At 35.2% G+C, this 18,228-nt stretch overlaps 1 protein-coding gene across 1 annotated transcript in view; it reads left to right on the top strand.

Moving 5' to 3' along the window:
- Nucleotides 1-4,399: 4,399 nt before the first annotated feature.
- The window catches only part of LOC149775966 (solute carrier family 28 member 3-like), a 51,293-nt gene continuing 37,464 nt past the window's right edge, over nucleotides 4,400-18,228 (top strand). Inside the window, exons 1-3 of the mRNA XM_089941442.1 lie at nucleotides 4,400-4,450; nucleotides 14,773-14,935; nucleotides 15,145-15,620. Coding sequence (XP_089797568.1) covers nucleotides 14,804-14,935; nucleotides 15,145-15,620 — 608 coding nt within the window. The 5' untranslated portion in view covers nucleotides 4,400-4,450; nucleotides 14,773-14,803. The remainder of the gene's footprint in view (nucleotides 4,451-14,772; nucleotides 14,936-15,144; nucleotides 15,621-18,228) is intronic.

Below are 18,228 nucleotides of genomic sequence, written 5' to 3'. Positions count from 1 at the left end.
GCAATGTCTTTCTCGATTCAACTCATTATCAAAATCGCTCTCTCATTGAACTTTCAGGATACCTTTCTCCACTGTCTTTGTGGTACACGCATGATCTGCCTGCTCCATAAGTCAATATACCTGATTCAACTGTCTTTGTGGTATGTTCCCTTTGCAGAAGCTGAGTTGATGAAACTATAAAGTTAATTTTTTATTCGGATACATCAAATTCACCTCTTCTGGAGAACTGTTTATCACTTATTTGATATTCTTAAAACCATTTGCATATGTTATGAACTTTCCATAAAACAGTTTGATTCTGTTCTCCAGTGTTACGTCACTTTATCTCATTGCACTTACTTGGCGTTGGGACGGAGCACTATTCCACAACCTCAACTAAAATCGTATATTTTGAAAAATGGAGTTTCAACTATAAGAAAGTTTACCGTACTGTCATTGGAACGACCTCTGAATTTTTTTGGAAATATGTTGCATGTTTCAAAAAATAATTATCGATTTCATCAAATGTACACAGCCCGCTTGTTTTCACATTTCTTGAGTTCCTTTGTCTTACTGGTCCTAAGCAGATGATACGCATATGATGTACATCAAAGAGAACGTCACTAGTGTTGCTTGAATGGCCTTCAGAAAGTTCAAATGAGATGGTGTGGATGGTTCCGGCGATTCTTGGTTAGAGTTTCGATAGGGATAACACAACAGTTTATTATCTCTTCGGTTTGGCTTCCGTCTTTTCACACCCGTTGTGACCCGTTGAGAGAGAAAAAACCGATGCCAAACCGATCAGATACTAAACTTACTTCCGGTCTTTTCACACCCATTGTGACCCACTGAGAGTGAAAAGACCGATGCCAAACCGATCAGATACTAAACTTACTTACGGTCTTTTCATACCCATTGTGACCCAATGAGTGTGAAAAGACCGATGCCAAACCGATCAGATACTAAACTTACTTACGGTCTTTTCACACCCGTTGTGACCCACTGAGAGTGAAAAAACCGTACGCCTAACCAATCAGATACTAGACAGATAAAAAAGGATCCTAAACTCGTTTCAAGATGAATACCCCAAAACAGTGGATATTAAGAAGACAAATCTCGATTTCATAAACACTGCATTGAAAATGTTAAGTTTCAAAAGGTTTCAGAAGATATCTATAGTCGGTTTCTTTCAATTTTTAGCAATTAACAGTTTAAATAATGCAACTGTGCAAACTGGCTGTTTAACAACAACAACAACAACAACAACAACAACAATAATAATAATAATAATGCCGTTATTTAATTATTGTAACTCGGTTGAATACAACCCTCAAAAATTGTATACATACACATTTAAAAATACATAAAAAGCAAACAAATGATAAATTGGAAGGGTAACAGTGTGGTAAATCTCAGAACTCAAACTTAATTTTTCCGAGTTTCTTCATGTATGTAGGTTTCGATTATTTGGATGTACAGTTTTAGAGGATTTAACTGAATCAGCAGATCTTATGTGAGCAGGAAGAAGTGAGCTCCATATTTTATCCCGCGAATAATGTAGACTTCCTATGAACTGTTGAATTCAAAGGTTTGGTAATTCTACATTGTTGTTGAAATTTGATCCTAGATTACAGGTAGATGACATTTTGATGAATAAGTTAGTCATGTACTCGGGAACACCTCATTTGATACATTTAAAAACCAGAACTGATTCAGAAACTTATTCTCTCGTCTATCCCTAATATTTTAATTCTGATAATGATGCATCAATGTTGATATTAAGAACCAGCCGCGCTGCTCGATCTTGAAGCTTGTGAATTCTGTCTGGTTGGGAACTAGTACAATCTCCAAATCTTGTTGAACAGTAGTCAATTGATGGAAATATATAAGTAGTATAGTAAAGAATTTTGTAGTCCTGTGTCATGTACTTTTGTATTCTACTAAGCAATAACATTTTAGATGTGAGGCACATACATACATGTTGTTTCTCCCACTTAAGTCTTCTATCAGTTCTTACTTGTTCTCATCTTTTACTTTTCAATTGCCCTATTATCAATACACAGTGAAATATCATCTGTAACTGCAAATGTTTTTAGATGTTCCGATAAGAATGCTCTTTGTCTTAGATTCACTGACTACCATATATTTTTTTACCATTTCTCAATAAATGTTAGGTCTATAAGGTTTAATTTGTACAGATACAAACCAAAATCCGTTCCTTAAAACTGTTGCACCAAGAAAATAAATACGGCAGTGCAGATGAAAACAGTGATATACAGCAAATTCGAGTTTATAAATCACTTCAATGTTGTATAATGTGAACTATTTAGTACAGAAATCAATGGCAAAATTTGCATTGCGCATGTGATAATGCTTTCCTCCTCGTATGGTTTGGAACAGTGTAAACAATAGCCATTATCCGGTCACCAAAGCATATATTTCACGATGAATATGATCCTCAAAGGTCGAAGGCAAGAAATTTGTTTATTTTATACTGAGTGAGATGAAAATGATAATATTCTAATTTATTTGACTACAAAGACATCATGTCATACTATGGACTTGTTTATTTAGGTATTTGACTACAAAGACTTCATATCATACTATGGACTTGTTTATTTAGGTATTTGACTACAAAGACTTCATATCATACTATGGACTTGTTTATTTAGGTATTTGACTACAAAGACTTCATATCATACTATGGACTTGTTTATTTAGGTATTTGACTACAAAGACTTCATATCATACTATGGACTTGTTTATTTAGGTATTTGACTACAAAGACTTCATATCATACTATGGACTTGTTTATTTAGGTATTTTGTTATTGATTGATGACCATTTCACTTAATCCCTAGTCAGAATTATGATAGCATTTGTCAGAATTAACGGATTTTTTGTTGTTGTTGTTGAGTTTAATTATAGTAGCGTTCCCACAATTGTGCATGTGCCACTTTTTTCTGACTGCACCGCAGCCTGCTAGTTGTTCCTGGGGAAGGGAATGGTGCCACCTCCCCCAGGCTTTTATGGATTCAAGGAACCCTGATAGTTTGGCCTCAATCTGTGGGTCCATAAAGGTCCCTACAGTTGAATGGTTGGCTGTCATTAGTGGGAAGGAGAGCTCGGGAACGGTCCTGCTTGCTTTACATCGCTGGTTTCTTGTTGCATTTGTCTGGTGGATTTTTTTTTTTGTTTTTTTTTTTTCGAGATTTTTTTTTTCTTCTTCAAAATGTTCTAAAAAGAGGGGGGATGTTCTATGCTGTTTATAGAGGTTCTTAGTAGATATCATGTATGAAGAGAGATTTTCAAGGTTATTATGGTATTACTAGTCGAGGTGTTTAGGGTGTGTTTCCTACGTTATGTTATTTATAAGTTTTTAGATATTACCTCTTTAAGTTATTTATTAATTGATGTTTTTAGAGATTGAATGTTGTTTATACTTTATTTAGCAAGAGACCGGAGTCCTAGCCGGTTACACGGTTCGTTAAGGATATCTAGGACAGGAATCCTAGCTGATTACTCGGTTCGTTAAGGACATCTAGGACATCCGATTTTGAGGTTTCCTTAGCTTTTTATAGGTGCTTCGTAAGTGAATTATTTATTAATACTTTTATAAAATTGAATGATATGTTATGTTTTTTTATGTGGTGGCTTCTAAATTTATTTAGCTAGTTACTGGGTCTTTTGGTTTTTATTTGTCTTGTCTTTCGTCAAGCCAATAAAACCTAAGCCAGTTTCTGATCTTTAAAGGCTTAGCATGCGCAGAGAAGACGACTGATTACAAACACATCATTTTTTTTATTCACTTCCCGATTTTGTCATTATTACGTTTTTATTTTGGATGAAATTATACGGTCTTGGCCTTGCAGCTGTACCGCCCACGACGACCTTGAAATAGGAACTAATACGGCTGCAAAATTTGCAAAATCTTCAGATCCGACGCTATCTTCGCCACTTAAAAGAAATCGAAAACTTTATCCGTCACTCGTATTCACATCTACAACTTCAAAAGAATGTATACATTAACCACAAAATGTATCTTGTGATTTGGTTTTCGAAATAAATACTGCCTCATCGCAACAAGCAATATCCAAAAGTATTGATACTTGCCATATGTTGCCATGATTTTCTATGAATGGGTACAAGTTCTCGCATGTATTGTTTCTGTTTTAAGAAAGATATATTGGAATACTACAACTTTTTATTTTCCATTTCACATTTTCCACGCTTGAAATGGATTCAAGTGAGGACATTGTAACTTGGCCATGCCTGTTCTATTTATATCTGTTTAAAACTGTGTAGATCTCTTTTTAAACATGCAATAACTCCAGCCTTACGTAGGCTAAATGTAGATTTATTACAGTTCTACATATATCTATTGATTTATCTGTCCTATACAAAACACAGTTTCAAACTGTTCGCATTCACGAAACAGTCTCGGTATACAGATAGCGGAAACAACTTTTACGTGAGTGTTCAGTACACCTAGATATAATCTTATAATTCTTGGCTGTCAGCCGGCTTCAAGCGTAAGTTAAAGTCTTCTTTTAATTTTTATTAGTGCGGTGAGAAACTTGGCGATGCATACAGTATATAATGTATTCCACTTGTCCTTTGTCACAGACCACGTCAGTTCAGCAATGTCAACCAAGAGAGAAATTAAGACGTCTTTTCCCATAAGCATCCAAGTTACACGCGGGGTGGTTTTATATCTTTATAATTTTGGAGAAGCTCTCTAGATGTATAACTGTAAGTTTGTCTATCTGCATGCTTGTTTGTCTACGTTATTTATGCGTCTGTCCGTCGGGTGGAGATAAAACAACATGGATTGAAATAGAAATATTATTTTGTAAATCATGCAAATCATGTATATCTTCTTTTTATTTTTTCCATTCACCTCATGTACAAAAAAGTTAAGAAGTAAAGAAACATTGTGAAAGTACGAAATGAGGTCATAACCAGTATAAAAAGTAAACATTAATTTATGTGTTGTCAGTTGGATACAATCTAAAGCCAAAACGATAATGTTGAGGGAAATTAAAACAAAAATGTATGTACATATAAACTGTACCATTTATGAGAAGCTGTTCAAATTATTTCTGCAACCTTACGGAAATTTCTCAAGCACTTTCTTATTTACAATAATAAACAAATTTGTCGCCTGTTAGACATATGGTGATCAAATAAGGTATAGGATGAGTTGGCAAGCATCGGATGTATATTAGAAACTGCATAAATCACATCTAAACATACTCACCATTAGGTAGCCACTTCAAATCAGCTAATCGTGATAAATTTACACCATAAACAAACACAACCTATAGTCCCTGAAAGAGTCTTACAGGCAAAATTTGCGACCAGACGACATAATAAATCTGACACAGATTTTGCATTATTTGCATAATAGGACACTACTGGATGATTACGGTGATGAAGGCAAATTTGAAAAGCTTCTGCTGCGACTTTGACTTCAGGATCATAGAAGTGAGTAAGCATGTCGCAAAATAGGTTGTCTTAGCCCCAATTATGACGAGGATCTATCAAGATGTTTCGAAAATATAGACAAATTAAAGCACGTTAATCAAAATCTTAATGCAAATGTTCAATGGCACAGGCTCTGTCTGGTGGCCTAGTGGTTAGAGCGTCCGCCTCGTATACGGGAGGTCGTGGGTTCGATGCTCGGCCAAGTCATACCAAATACTTATTTAAAAAATGGTACTAACAGCTCCCTCGCTCTCAGCATTATGAGGTTAGTGTTAGGACTGGTCGGCCTGGTGCCAGGATAACGTAACTGGGTGGGGCGATATGACAACAAAATTGTTAAAGCTACGTTACAAATACATCACACACACACACAGACACACAAACACAGACACACACACACAGACACACACACACACACACACTGACCTTTTATTCCACATTTAAGGAGGATTATCCACAATCATAAAAAATACATTTGGGTATTGGTATAACACAATAGAGTAAAGAGTACATAATTACAGAAATGTATTAACTTATAATTTTCCTGATATGTGTTCTTAATCGATGCATCATCTTGTACATTTTCAATAATCAATGATATTTTGACGAATAAAAGTAATTATAGTTAGATTAAGACTTTCGATGAACGACAACATTTTAATATAAATTAAGTTTGATGATCAAGACACGTCTCTACGTTTGGGTCATTCGTCCATGTATATGCACCTATAATGAAAGATCCCCGTAATATGGAAAAGTCCCATACGTTTAAAATAGCACATATCGCTAGAAATCAACCCGTTTTCCCGCCATTTGGGCGTGAAAGAAACAATCAGCGTACACGCTTTGAATAATACTTTCTATGTAATAGATATAAATATGGGTACATTGTTCATCGTCATGTTTATCTTTCCTGTCCAGTACATCCCTAACTTATCCAGTAGGACTAAGGTGTGTGGTTATCAAGCTCACATTAAGTAATCTAACCAAATGTAGTTAATTTATCATAACAGGCGTTATTTGATTACACGAGATGTCTTTGATGTTTCACGTACACGACGAACCTAATGCATAAAATTTACTGAGTTAGGTAAGTTTCATTTTGTTTTTCTATAATTATTTGAACTATGTGTTCTCCCTTAACTGAATGGACAACTATATTTAGGTAAATTGATCATTTCATATATGATCAGTTTCACACCCTAGTAGGGTACGACCATCGTCCTACTTTAATGACTATTAAGACTGATCTGCTTCCCAGATTTGATTATTGCCCCAGTGAACTCTTAAACTTGAAATACAACATTAATTGGTCAGACCTTACTTCTGATGAAAAACTGAATTATACTCGGACATCTGCGTTCTTATTAAGCATGATTGAGATCCCACATTGTGCTGCGATCTGTAATGACCACGGTTGCACTAACCGGGTGCATATGAAAGAGATAAATGGATTATACAGTGATATAGTAAAATATTTGTCGAACTCTGGTAATAGCTTGACTAGTAAATCCAAACGCGGTCACCGGGTTATACCAGGGTGGAATGACTGTGTCAAAGAACTACATGAATTTGCACGAAATGCTTATTTTATGTGGCGTGATAAAGGTAAACCTCGTCACTACCATCTCAGTAACCAAATGGGCCAAACAAGAGCACAATTTAAGTATGCTCTTAGATTATGTAAGAAGGAGGAAGTAATTCATAGAGCAGACTCGCTAGCACAAAAATTTGAAAATGTCGACCAACGTGACTTCTGGAAGCAAGTTAAGCAAAATACTACGACAACTTCCAATAAACTATCAATCTGCATTGATGGGAACCATGGTCAGAATAATATATGCAACATGTGGAAAAATCATTTTGAAGACTTACTCAGTAGTGTTAAAAATGAATCGAATAAGAAGCATGTGCTTTCAGCATTGAATACCCCTTCTGCTCGTACTGAGGTAATCACATTATCTGATATCCAAAGTGCAATTACAAGACAAAAAGACGGTAAATGTCCAGGATCAGATTTTTTTATTTGTGGAACATGTTATATTTTCTGATACTAGACTTCGTGTGCTATTGATGATTTTATTTAATTGTCTGTTTGTGCATCAGTTTGTACCAGATGATTTCACAAAAGTTACAATTTTACCGCTACTAAAGAGCAAAATTGGTAACCTGGCGGACTAAAATAACTACAGACCTATAGGTCCTACGACTATTATTTCAAAACACTGTAATGCATCATACTGCAAAGATGTGAAGTCACAATCTCCGGTAATCAGTTTGGTTTTAAAAAACAGCATTCAACAGATTTATTGCATATATGCCTTTAAGGAAACTGTTAACTATTATGTAGAACATGGCAGCCCAGTGTTTGCATGCTTTTTAGACGCTAGCAAAGCATTTGATAGAGTCAATCACTGGACACTCTTTAAAAAGTTGATTGATATTAACATACCTGTCTACATAGTTCATACTTTAGTTAACTGGTATGGCAAACAGTTGTATTATGTAAGATGGGGAAATGTAATATCCATCGCTTTCCATGTAACCAATTGGGTGAGGCAGGGAGTATTCTTTCCCCTTTGTTATTTAATATAGATAGATAGATAGATAGATAGATAGATAGATAGATAGATAGATAGATAGATAGACGAGTTAAATCATAAGCTGGGTCAGTGTTACGTGGGGTTACGTCAGCCACTAAATGCGTTGCTTCTGAACAATTTTAGTTTTGCTGATGATATGTCATTGATAAGTTCTTCTATCACAGGTTTAAGGAAATTATTAAAGATATGTGAACAATACGCATTTGAGAAAGATATCATCTATAATACCAAAAAATTAGGATGCATGGTCTTTCAGCCAACTTCTTTCAAATTACCATCTCCTCCCGCTGTACATCTTAACGGCAATGCTCTTACATATGTCAACAGTTATACCTATTTGGGTCATATTTTGAAATCCAATCGGTCGGATAAAGAAGATATGATAAGATATTACCGATTTTTGTGTACTCGAACAAACATGATTCTACGTAAATTTAAGAATTGTTAATTGAATATCAAAATTATGTTATTCAAATCTTATTGCTGCACTATGTATTGTGCTCCTCTGTGGAGAAACTTTAGTGAATGTATGAAATAATTGTGGCTTGTTTTTCTTAATAAGAAATATAAACCATATCATACCGGAGTTAGTCGAGTTTCACGTAACCTATTTGGCTTACGAGTGAATAAATGTTCTTGATTTTTTCAAAAGACATTTGAAAAATAACATTCCAATACCTCCTGCATTAATAAGTCCTGGAATTTTCGACATATATTGGATAACTCGCTTTAATGAGATTTGTTTCGTCTTCAGCCTGAAAAGTTCTAAACAATCGGAAACTCGAATTAAACTTATGAGTTCAAAGACCCGCGTGACCGCGGATGCATAATAGACCCGAGGTACTACGTGAGGGCTTGAATTCTACCGCATGACCATTCCGGGTCAGCTACCGTAGTGTGTTTTTGGACAAGGAACTTACTTCAATAAGGCAAGTTGCAAATCCATGTTGTTGCTGTAAATATAATTGATGTCTTTTAACCACAACACATTGCGTGTATGACATCCAGTAGATGATTATACAATGGCTTCATTGCATTAGATAAAGCATGCACATCGTAAGCAATTTGCACTACAATGTGTAGACGTCATCACTTCATGAGTACACACTGTGTGTGACGTAGCCAATAAATAGCATTAGTATTAACATTGATCGTCACTTTACCTCTGGACCAGATATATAATTTTTAATTGGCAATGAGAATAGAAATAATATGTTGCAATACACACATGTTACAAGACGATATCTGTAAGAAATATTGCCGGTAACGACTTGAAAGTCAGCACTTGTAATCGTAAAAGCAGTAGCAGCAACATCGTGGAAAGGTAAATGGTGGATGGCACTCCGATTAAAGTGTTCGCTGAAATAAAGCACTTAAATAAGCAATCATTCAAACCATCCAGCGAGCAGAATCATACATTAGCTGAGGCCTTCATACACAGTTGATTGCCATGACTTCAAGGTGTTGTACAAACTGGACTTAAGGATATCCTCAACTCACACTAGGCCCTAAATCGCGAGATGGTGTTGCATACAGCATACCATGGGGCAAATGACATTAAACGTGTAGTGTCTGGAGTTAAATCACCTCAAAATCTCTTCTCTGAAACTATGTATAGAATATTAGGACATTCCAAAATGCTCCGAATCAGTAATATGGAATACGTATAGAAGAATGCAAATAGGAATAGCACTTCCAAACACTTAGAGCCATCTTACAGAGAGAAAAGGACATCAGAGTCACTTTCAGTTTTGACAAATGTTATTTCGAAGTAACATAAATTGAATGTTATGTATGACGCATTATAGAGACTGGACTGGAACCAACACCATAAAATGAATCGGCCATCAAAGAGTGCAAATCATCTGAATTAAAAGCAACTGTTTGCAGTTTCCAAAGCATGGTTGGATACTTATCCAACGGTATACCCCGTTATGAAGCACAAGAACTGAAGTCAAGTTCAAAAAGGCCAGAAAGAAGACATAATGTTTGAGAAGATGAGAAACAATACCAAAAATGATAACGCAATATAGTACTCTAATCCAAGCAGATCCATACTTGTGAAATATGAGGCCAGCTTTAATGAAAGACTGTCTGCTGAACTATTTCAAGAAACAGAGTTATGTCTTCAACCTGTGCATTTCATCCACAGAACTATGAAAGACACAGAAAGGAGAAGAAGCCAACCAGACAAAGATTCACTAAAAGTAAAATATGGCTAAGAACCGATTCAACATCTACCTTCAAGGAGCACCATGATTTAATATTATCATGTCCCACTAACTGGTCCTGGCAATCTTTAATAAAGCAACTTTCAAAAGTGGTTGATGGATATGAAAGTTGTTGACTACGATTTAGTCTATGAATCTGGCAAAGATGAAACATACGCTATGAACGTTATGTCCAGGCAGGCAGGCACCAATAAGAAAAACACGTGTGATACCTGACTTGCCATGAGTCAATGTAGCAGTAGTGTTTGAAGGACTTTACCCAGATGGCCATTACAATCTAGTTATAACTGACAAGATAACAAGATATCATCAAGAAGAAATCATCCGTAATTCAGATTTTGGTCCAAAAAAAAGAAAAACTAAAACATATATTTGCGATCTATAATATATCTTAGAAAACTTCAACGTGACAGTAGATTACCACTCAACTCTAAAGACTACGAAGAATGGGCCAAAGAAGAAGCATTCGTACACCGTCGCACAAATCTATTAAATGCCAAAGCAAATCTAGAAGGTGAATATCTTATGAAGCTGCTAAATAATAAACAAAACTTACCGATCGACACCATGCCTTGGAAAAGGAGTTGAACAGTGCCAAGAAATAGTGAATTTGACCAATAGGAACAATATGATGTTAACAGCACCAAGATGACTACTAGAAACATGACCGCAACTTAATTAATGAAAAAGACAGAACATATTTGGAAGAGTTGAAATAGAACGCAAAAAGATGTATATAAAGGAAAATAGTTTTCTTCTTGGATACTTTGCACCATTAAAACGAGCAATAAGGAACAAACGGACAATTGCATGTGAATCAACATTCTATATTATGTACAGAATTAATAGATTAACAATGGCAACTAGAAGAACTACGGATGAAAGAGGTGTGTGATCTAATGCAAGACCATACGAACTTGTGAATGTATTTGTGAAAAATCAAGTTTAAAAGAAAGAATATATGAAACATTCAGAAATAATCCAAAGCAATTTTAGAGAATATTTTCTTTCAATGGTCAGCCCTTGTATTGATCCTAGAGTGATACAACCACGCACAATGTAAACAATTCCAGGAAACAGTTACAAAATATATAGACTCAAACTAAATTGTGATGAAGGAAACAGCAGAAATCGCACATATTAAACACTGTGGCCTCCGTAGTCCACATTACCGGAGAGATTATGGTGTATAGACGCTTCAAATTCATTGTAGTGGAAACAGAGATTAGTAGGGCTTATAACTGAATCGTTACATTAGTTTAGTTCCTGGTTAATTTTCACAGTAAATTAAATAATTTAGACAAAACAATTATGCGGACTAGGCAGTGGGGAAAATTGTATATGACTATTTGAATGACGTATTAAGTGCTAAGGACGCATTAAGTGCTATTTTCTTCGTATGCAAAAGCACTGGTAATTTCCGAAGCTACTAGAACTTTGAAAGCAATATGAAGTGAAAAACATTCAGTTCATAATTAATTATTGAATACTTATTTTAGTTTAAATAAAGTGGATTTGTTTCGGAATTGTTTTTCTTAAATATAAGTGTCGATTAATAGAACAAATACCCTTTAACAACTGGAGATATAATATTCAATAGACTGTTATAAAATATCTTAAATACATTAGATGTAGGACATCGTAAATGAGCAGTACTTCCTTGTGTATACGTCATCACTTTATGAGTACACATGCACACACACACACACACACACACACACACACACACTGTGTGTTATGTAGTCTATAAACAGCATGAGCATCAAGACTGTTCGTCATTTTACCCTAACTCGTATATAGGATGTTACAATGTACACTGCGATATTGCGTTTGAACAACACTGAGTCCACATAGTGTGCACAATGCGACGCGCACACTAACCTATGTCATATACTCTATAAGGTTTGCTCTTTTCGTATGCAAATAACACACATTGATTAAGCAGGAGAGTTTCGTTATATTAAAACAAATAAAGACTCTGCACTAAATAAGCTGATTGTATTACTGTAACGTAAAACAACCAAAACCAAAGTAAGCATCTTGATGTTTGGGCCTACCCCCTTCTAATATAATTCAAATATATTTCTGACGCGCTTTTAAATTCATTTTCTCAATATCGTTTTAACCACAATGTAACCTTCAAAGTGTTTATCTATCTAAAATACCCAATTTAAAACTGTTTCTTCAACTATTCACCTGCGGTCTTCTTGTGCGCTGCTTTAAGAAAAGACGGCTATGACGTAACATGTTTTACATTGGAGTCTCTACCAGAGGTATCAATCTTGTCAGTCACGCTAGAGAAAAAGTACTTTTCCATTACAATGTACAAAATGGTGTATCAATTTTGTGCAATAGGAGCATGTCGATAAAAATGTACAGAAGCTCGGAGGGTGTTCAGTTTGGAATATTAAGTATATCTCTGATGAAGAGACAAACAATTCTTCGAAAGAGATGATCGTATGTACGCTTGCACATGTCACGTCAGTGGAAGAGTTGCACAATATTATAGTTTTGAGACTGGTGATTACAGAAATTTGCCTCCGAATATTTCGATGAAAAGGCAATGAAATTGTGTTACCTCGTGCAAGTTCAAAGCTGTGATTTATTTGTAGGAATTTAAACGAATATCCCTGACCGCCTGACTTTTCTCAAATACCTTGCAAACGAAACTAACAAATCTATAAAGATCTCTTATCTAAGTCTCCAGCCACACTGGTAAGTTGAAAAGACTGACATACATTGTTTATATTTACTTATCATAAATTGGTAACCGCCATAAAAACATAATTGTACAGGGACCGACCGACGGATAAAGAGTTTCCTTCCTTAATCTCATGGTACAAAAATCCCTCAAAAATATGACGGGCTTAGATTTTCTACAAATCAGCGCAAGAGTACATTTTCAAGCCATATGAGGGTCATATTTGTTTACGTTACAAATCAGAAAGCTCTCAAAAACGTTAATGGTGGGTCTATTAAATTGTTGATGTGTTACTCAAGCAGCTTTATTATGATGATGAAGGTTATGGAGATGAGAATAATCGTAATGTTGACAAAATCGCATAGTAAGTATGTGTGCTGATTCCTGTCGACTTGTCCTTCGATATATTTGCAAAGTCGTGGCCAGATTTACTGTTCGCTCTTTTGATTGTTAAATTGTACCTCTGGGGGACACCGGATGTAACGCAGTGTCACGGAATTGTGTACGAGTTATATCAATATGTATATGTTGTCCAAATGTACTCGGGTTTCGTTGCCGCATAGAGCGTCACCTGAGGTTGGTATATTTTTTCGGCTCTAGCTATTTCAAAATAGTGAGCGAAACTCAGACCATGCTGCACGTGCAAATTGCTCCAGCGGGAAAACCTAAGTACCTAGCTGCGCATATCTGTCACAGCTAGTGTACATATATAGCAAATTATATATAACCAAATTATATTACGACGAGTCTTGTCAGATAGCTTACCCCTTTGCTGGAGCAAATATCCAGCTGGAGAGCTGCCTTATACATGATGCAATGCCTTATAATGGTTTTGATGTAGAGTCACATAACTCATTGTGGTTTCGTGTTACGTATACGCTGTGTTATGGTGCGTTGGATCGGAAGAGTATACTGGTTTTCTCGATGCGATGGACCAGGGCTTCGCGACCATCGGGTCAGTGATTGATGTGAGGGCTCTCGAGGGATCCTTCAACATGCTGAGAGGGGCAGACCGTGCATGGGTGCTTCTCTGGCCATTGACTAGAGTGAGTGGAACGGGAGTTACATCTTGGACGTCAAATGGTCGCCACGATAGTTATATATATTGTGTTCCACGTTGTTATTTTCACTATTGCTATCTGAGCAAATTACATGTCTTTCAATATCGTTATACGAACGATACATTCAAATGTACATGCAATTCAATGTCGTTATATGAACGATACATTCAAATTTACATGCATTTTAATGTCGTTATATGAACGATACATTCAAATTTACATGCATTTCAATATCGCTGTATGAACGATACATTCAAGATTTTGTTTATATTGGGGTGTAGATCATATAATTTTATTTTGTTGATCGGTGATAGGACATAACTCACGTTTGTTTGAAATTCCATTTGTTAAATTCATGTTTGAGGTTTTTCTCGTTGAGTTAATTGTTGTTGATAGTTCTATGTTTGGAACTTTATAATTTTAAATATCTTTGTTTATAATCGTGTCAGATTTATTAATATTTAATTTGCGTTTATTAATAAACATCTGATAAACGCAGCGTACTCACCAATATTACTGGCAGAGTCTTAAAAATAAAATACCCAGAATAGCATTCATTTGGAAAGGGCAATCCAATTTGTAACGTGTATAGTTAAGTAGACGCAATGTGCGATATCGCAGTAGATGCAGCCTAGATACAATGGCAATGTACCCAATTAAATCATATTTATTATATGGCTTTCAATCTCTTTTTGTCATTTTCTGATAAGTATAGACGATCCGAATCGACGTATATACACCATGTCTGGAGTTCAGTTGACACATTTAAAGAGTCTCTCACAGACAGAGCAGCAAGGGCAGTATTACGAGAATCCCTCCTTCGTGACAGAAGACTACGAGAACCCCTCCATCATGTCGGATGATAGTCATAAGGTATATATATGATTATCTATCTCTATATCTGTCAACTTGTATATCTGTTGTCTTCATATATATATATATATATATATATATATATATATATATATATATATATATATATATATATATATATATATATATATATATATATATATATATTTTTCATACAAATAATAGGTCACAATTGTCACTAATCATATTCCTCTTTATTACACAATTAGTTGGGAAGGATCAATAAAATACCACCTCTGTGCATTCAGGTAGAACGCAACAATGCAAATTATGACACGGTTCATACCCTACAAACCAATGCGCAAGTCAAATTAGATCCCGAAGTGCAGATGGAAAACGGACAAGTCAGTGAAAAAGAGGAAGACCTAAATAGATGCCAACGCGGCGTTCTAAGGCTGCAAACGGAATGTTACGATTTCATCAAAGCAAAGAAAACAACCATGAAATACATAATCCTTCTTATATTGGCTGCTGCTTATTTTGCATATTTTGGATATGCTATGTATTATCGTTTTGGAGATGAGGGTTCCCACAGACTTCTTGGATTCACTGTTTTTGCCGTCGTTCTCATTATTGGAAAGTTCTTCTTCAATAAGTATGAAAACAAACTGGAAACCTTTTCTGACAGGATGGGAAGTACAATGCGATCTAAGCGTTTCATGAAGGCTAGAACATTCGCAAGATGGTAAGTGGTTGATTTTAATTTCTTCATTGCTATAAAGACAGTAAGACACGTTTTATTTAAGTATATCTCTTTTCTTTGTAAAGCAAAATCCTTACGGCATCTTCGTATCTCTGCTTGCAAAGTTTTATTATGCTAAGAGGAAATCAAAAGACAGTCTAAAATGGAGAGAAGTTCAATTCGTTTAGCGGTTTAGTGTTAATGCAAAGAATCGTTTATTTCATTTATTCAAGAGTTTCATTTGTTTCTTATGAATCATTATTTATTCGATTAAGAGAGCAATGAAGTATGAATTGGTGTGGGGATGTCCCGTAAAATTGTCTAATATACTGTACTGTTGGATTTTTATCAGCATGTATAGATATTTTCCATTCTTTTTCTTTCGTCATGTAAAACGAGCAATGTTTTGGTATAATGGATATCTGGTTTCTGTAAATAAAAGAAACCATGATGGAAATATGTAAATAATAAGTGCTTAAAGCCACTAGCTAATTTAAAATAGATAATCGTAGCATTCAAAATGAAATGCAATGATTCACGAATTGTTTCATGTTTTTGTTTTATTGTGCTCTCATTATTTACCTATTATGAACACCTACTCTCGACAAGTGCATGACAGCACGAAGCCACTTACCTTACTACAGAAAAAAATTCAAGTATATGAATGACAAAACTAAACCATATAATTTAAACCTTACAACTGGATAAATTAAGAAACAAAGGAAAGAAAACAAAAACAAGCAAGATCACTATTGTGTGCTTCTTAGAAAGGTAGTTCAGAATTATTATTTATTTTACTACAAAATACACGAATAATTCTGAAGTCATACTACTCCATTGCACAGAACTGGTAAAATTTAGGAACTGTGTACTTAAAAATAACACAACCCCCAACCCCCGTTAAGGTCCCATTTTGTAATCCTGTCCTAAAAAAATCAAGGACGATCAATGACAAAAATGAGGCTAGTTACCACCAGCCAACAAAGCCACCATTTTGCAATATCGGCCTACAAAGATGTTGATTTGTTTTACAAACTATGAATCATAGGCTTATATGAAGGTGCAGTGAAGATGTTTACTGTGTAATATAAGTACATTTTAGTTTTTGATGTAGCAAAATTATGTACACCTTCTGCGATGCGATAATGTGAAATTGAAAGAATATCAAAATATTTTCCATCGGCTGCCATTGATAAAACGCTTTTATTTCGCCTGTGTCTAAATATATTGATTTAACAGGTCTTGCATTAATTTCATGTTCGCCGACTCCTCACGTTTGATGTTTTCTCTTACAGTAAGAGCCTGTACATTGTTTATCAGAAATAATGTGATCGATAACAAGACCAACATTGATCAAGCCATTGAAGCATTCATACACTAATCGGTGTGAAAGTTAGTGTTTTTTGTTTTTTGCTACTAGGTATTGTAATACAAATCACTATGTAGCCTACATTACTGACATTGTCAAGATTTTTTTGTTCTTGCAATTTCTGATAACACCAGCTCTGTTAGTCTCATTCTGAGTAAATACTGGACGTCTTCCAAATTCAACATTAATTTCTTTTTCAGCCTGCTCCATTCGTATATTAAATATTAAACTATCTAATTAACATTATTGTTTAATATACATGTCGATGTAATCCCTGGCGTTCTTTATTTCAAGATCGTCATCGGCATTTTTTATTTCCTAATCTTTCCACCGCTCGATATTTTCGTCCACCACATGATACGCACAATTCTGTTTTCCATTTAACTCAGACTCACATATCAAACATGGTTTTTTAGTCCATGGCTTTCACGGCGAACACTAGAAAAAGGATATCCACAATAACAACCACTGATAGTTTTACCACATGGTGTGATTGATCCTATTATTATCTATTTACAACTATTAATATTTTCATTACCTCTAATTAGAGAAAGTTCAATTAGAGAAAACTATTGTCTTCTATATAATAATGAGTAAGTGAACAGCTACAAAACAACTGCGAGAACAGTATTTTAATCTCACCGGGGTAAAAACAGCATTTCTAAGGTCAAAAAGAAAATTTACGAAATGAGACTAAAATGTTCGAAACAGCTAAGAAATTTTTAAGATTGTCTGCGAGTGAACCTGCGATAAAACCTGAGATTTTTTGAACGAGAAGAAAATGATTGGCCGAGATTGAACCACAGTAAACCACTAGTTTAATTTCGATAGATTAACCAAAGATAAGAAACGTCCACCATTTAAGTACAGTTACACGATTAAATCAGAATGGCCTAAGATGAGTTTAATCAAGATAGTGTTGCTCATGTTTTTTCAACATTCAGGATAGGTCACGAAGATATTCCTATTGATTCCTCCATGAATGACGAACGAGCAAGGACTATTAATAATGATCTTACAGACGAGAAATTATCTGTTCAGGATATACTTTATTGTCTAAAACCAGAGCCAAGGTGGCCAAACGCGGATTATCCGATATAAACTTAACCCTGTCAAAGAATCACGACATCATAACAGCGTTGTCACAGTGGACAACAATTTTGCACCAGGGACGCTGACTGGTGTTGAGAGGCCGTATTATTCACGGGCATATCCTGATCTGCAGTAGTTTACGCACTTTAC

This window comes from Sinohyriopsis cumingii, chromosome 18, assembly GCF_028554795.1.
Source record: "Sinohyriopsis cumingii isolate HCF-2022 chromosome 18, ASM2855479v2, whole genome shotgun sequence".
In the NCBI taxonomy this organism is placed as follows: Eukaryota; Metazoa; Mollusca; class Bivalvia; order Unionida; family Unionidae; genus Sinohyriopsis; species Sinohyriopsis cumingii.
Note: the sequence above shows the minus strand (reverse complement) of the source record. Positions and strands in the feature narration are given on the sequence as shown.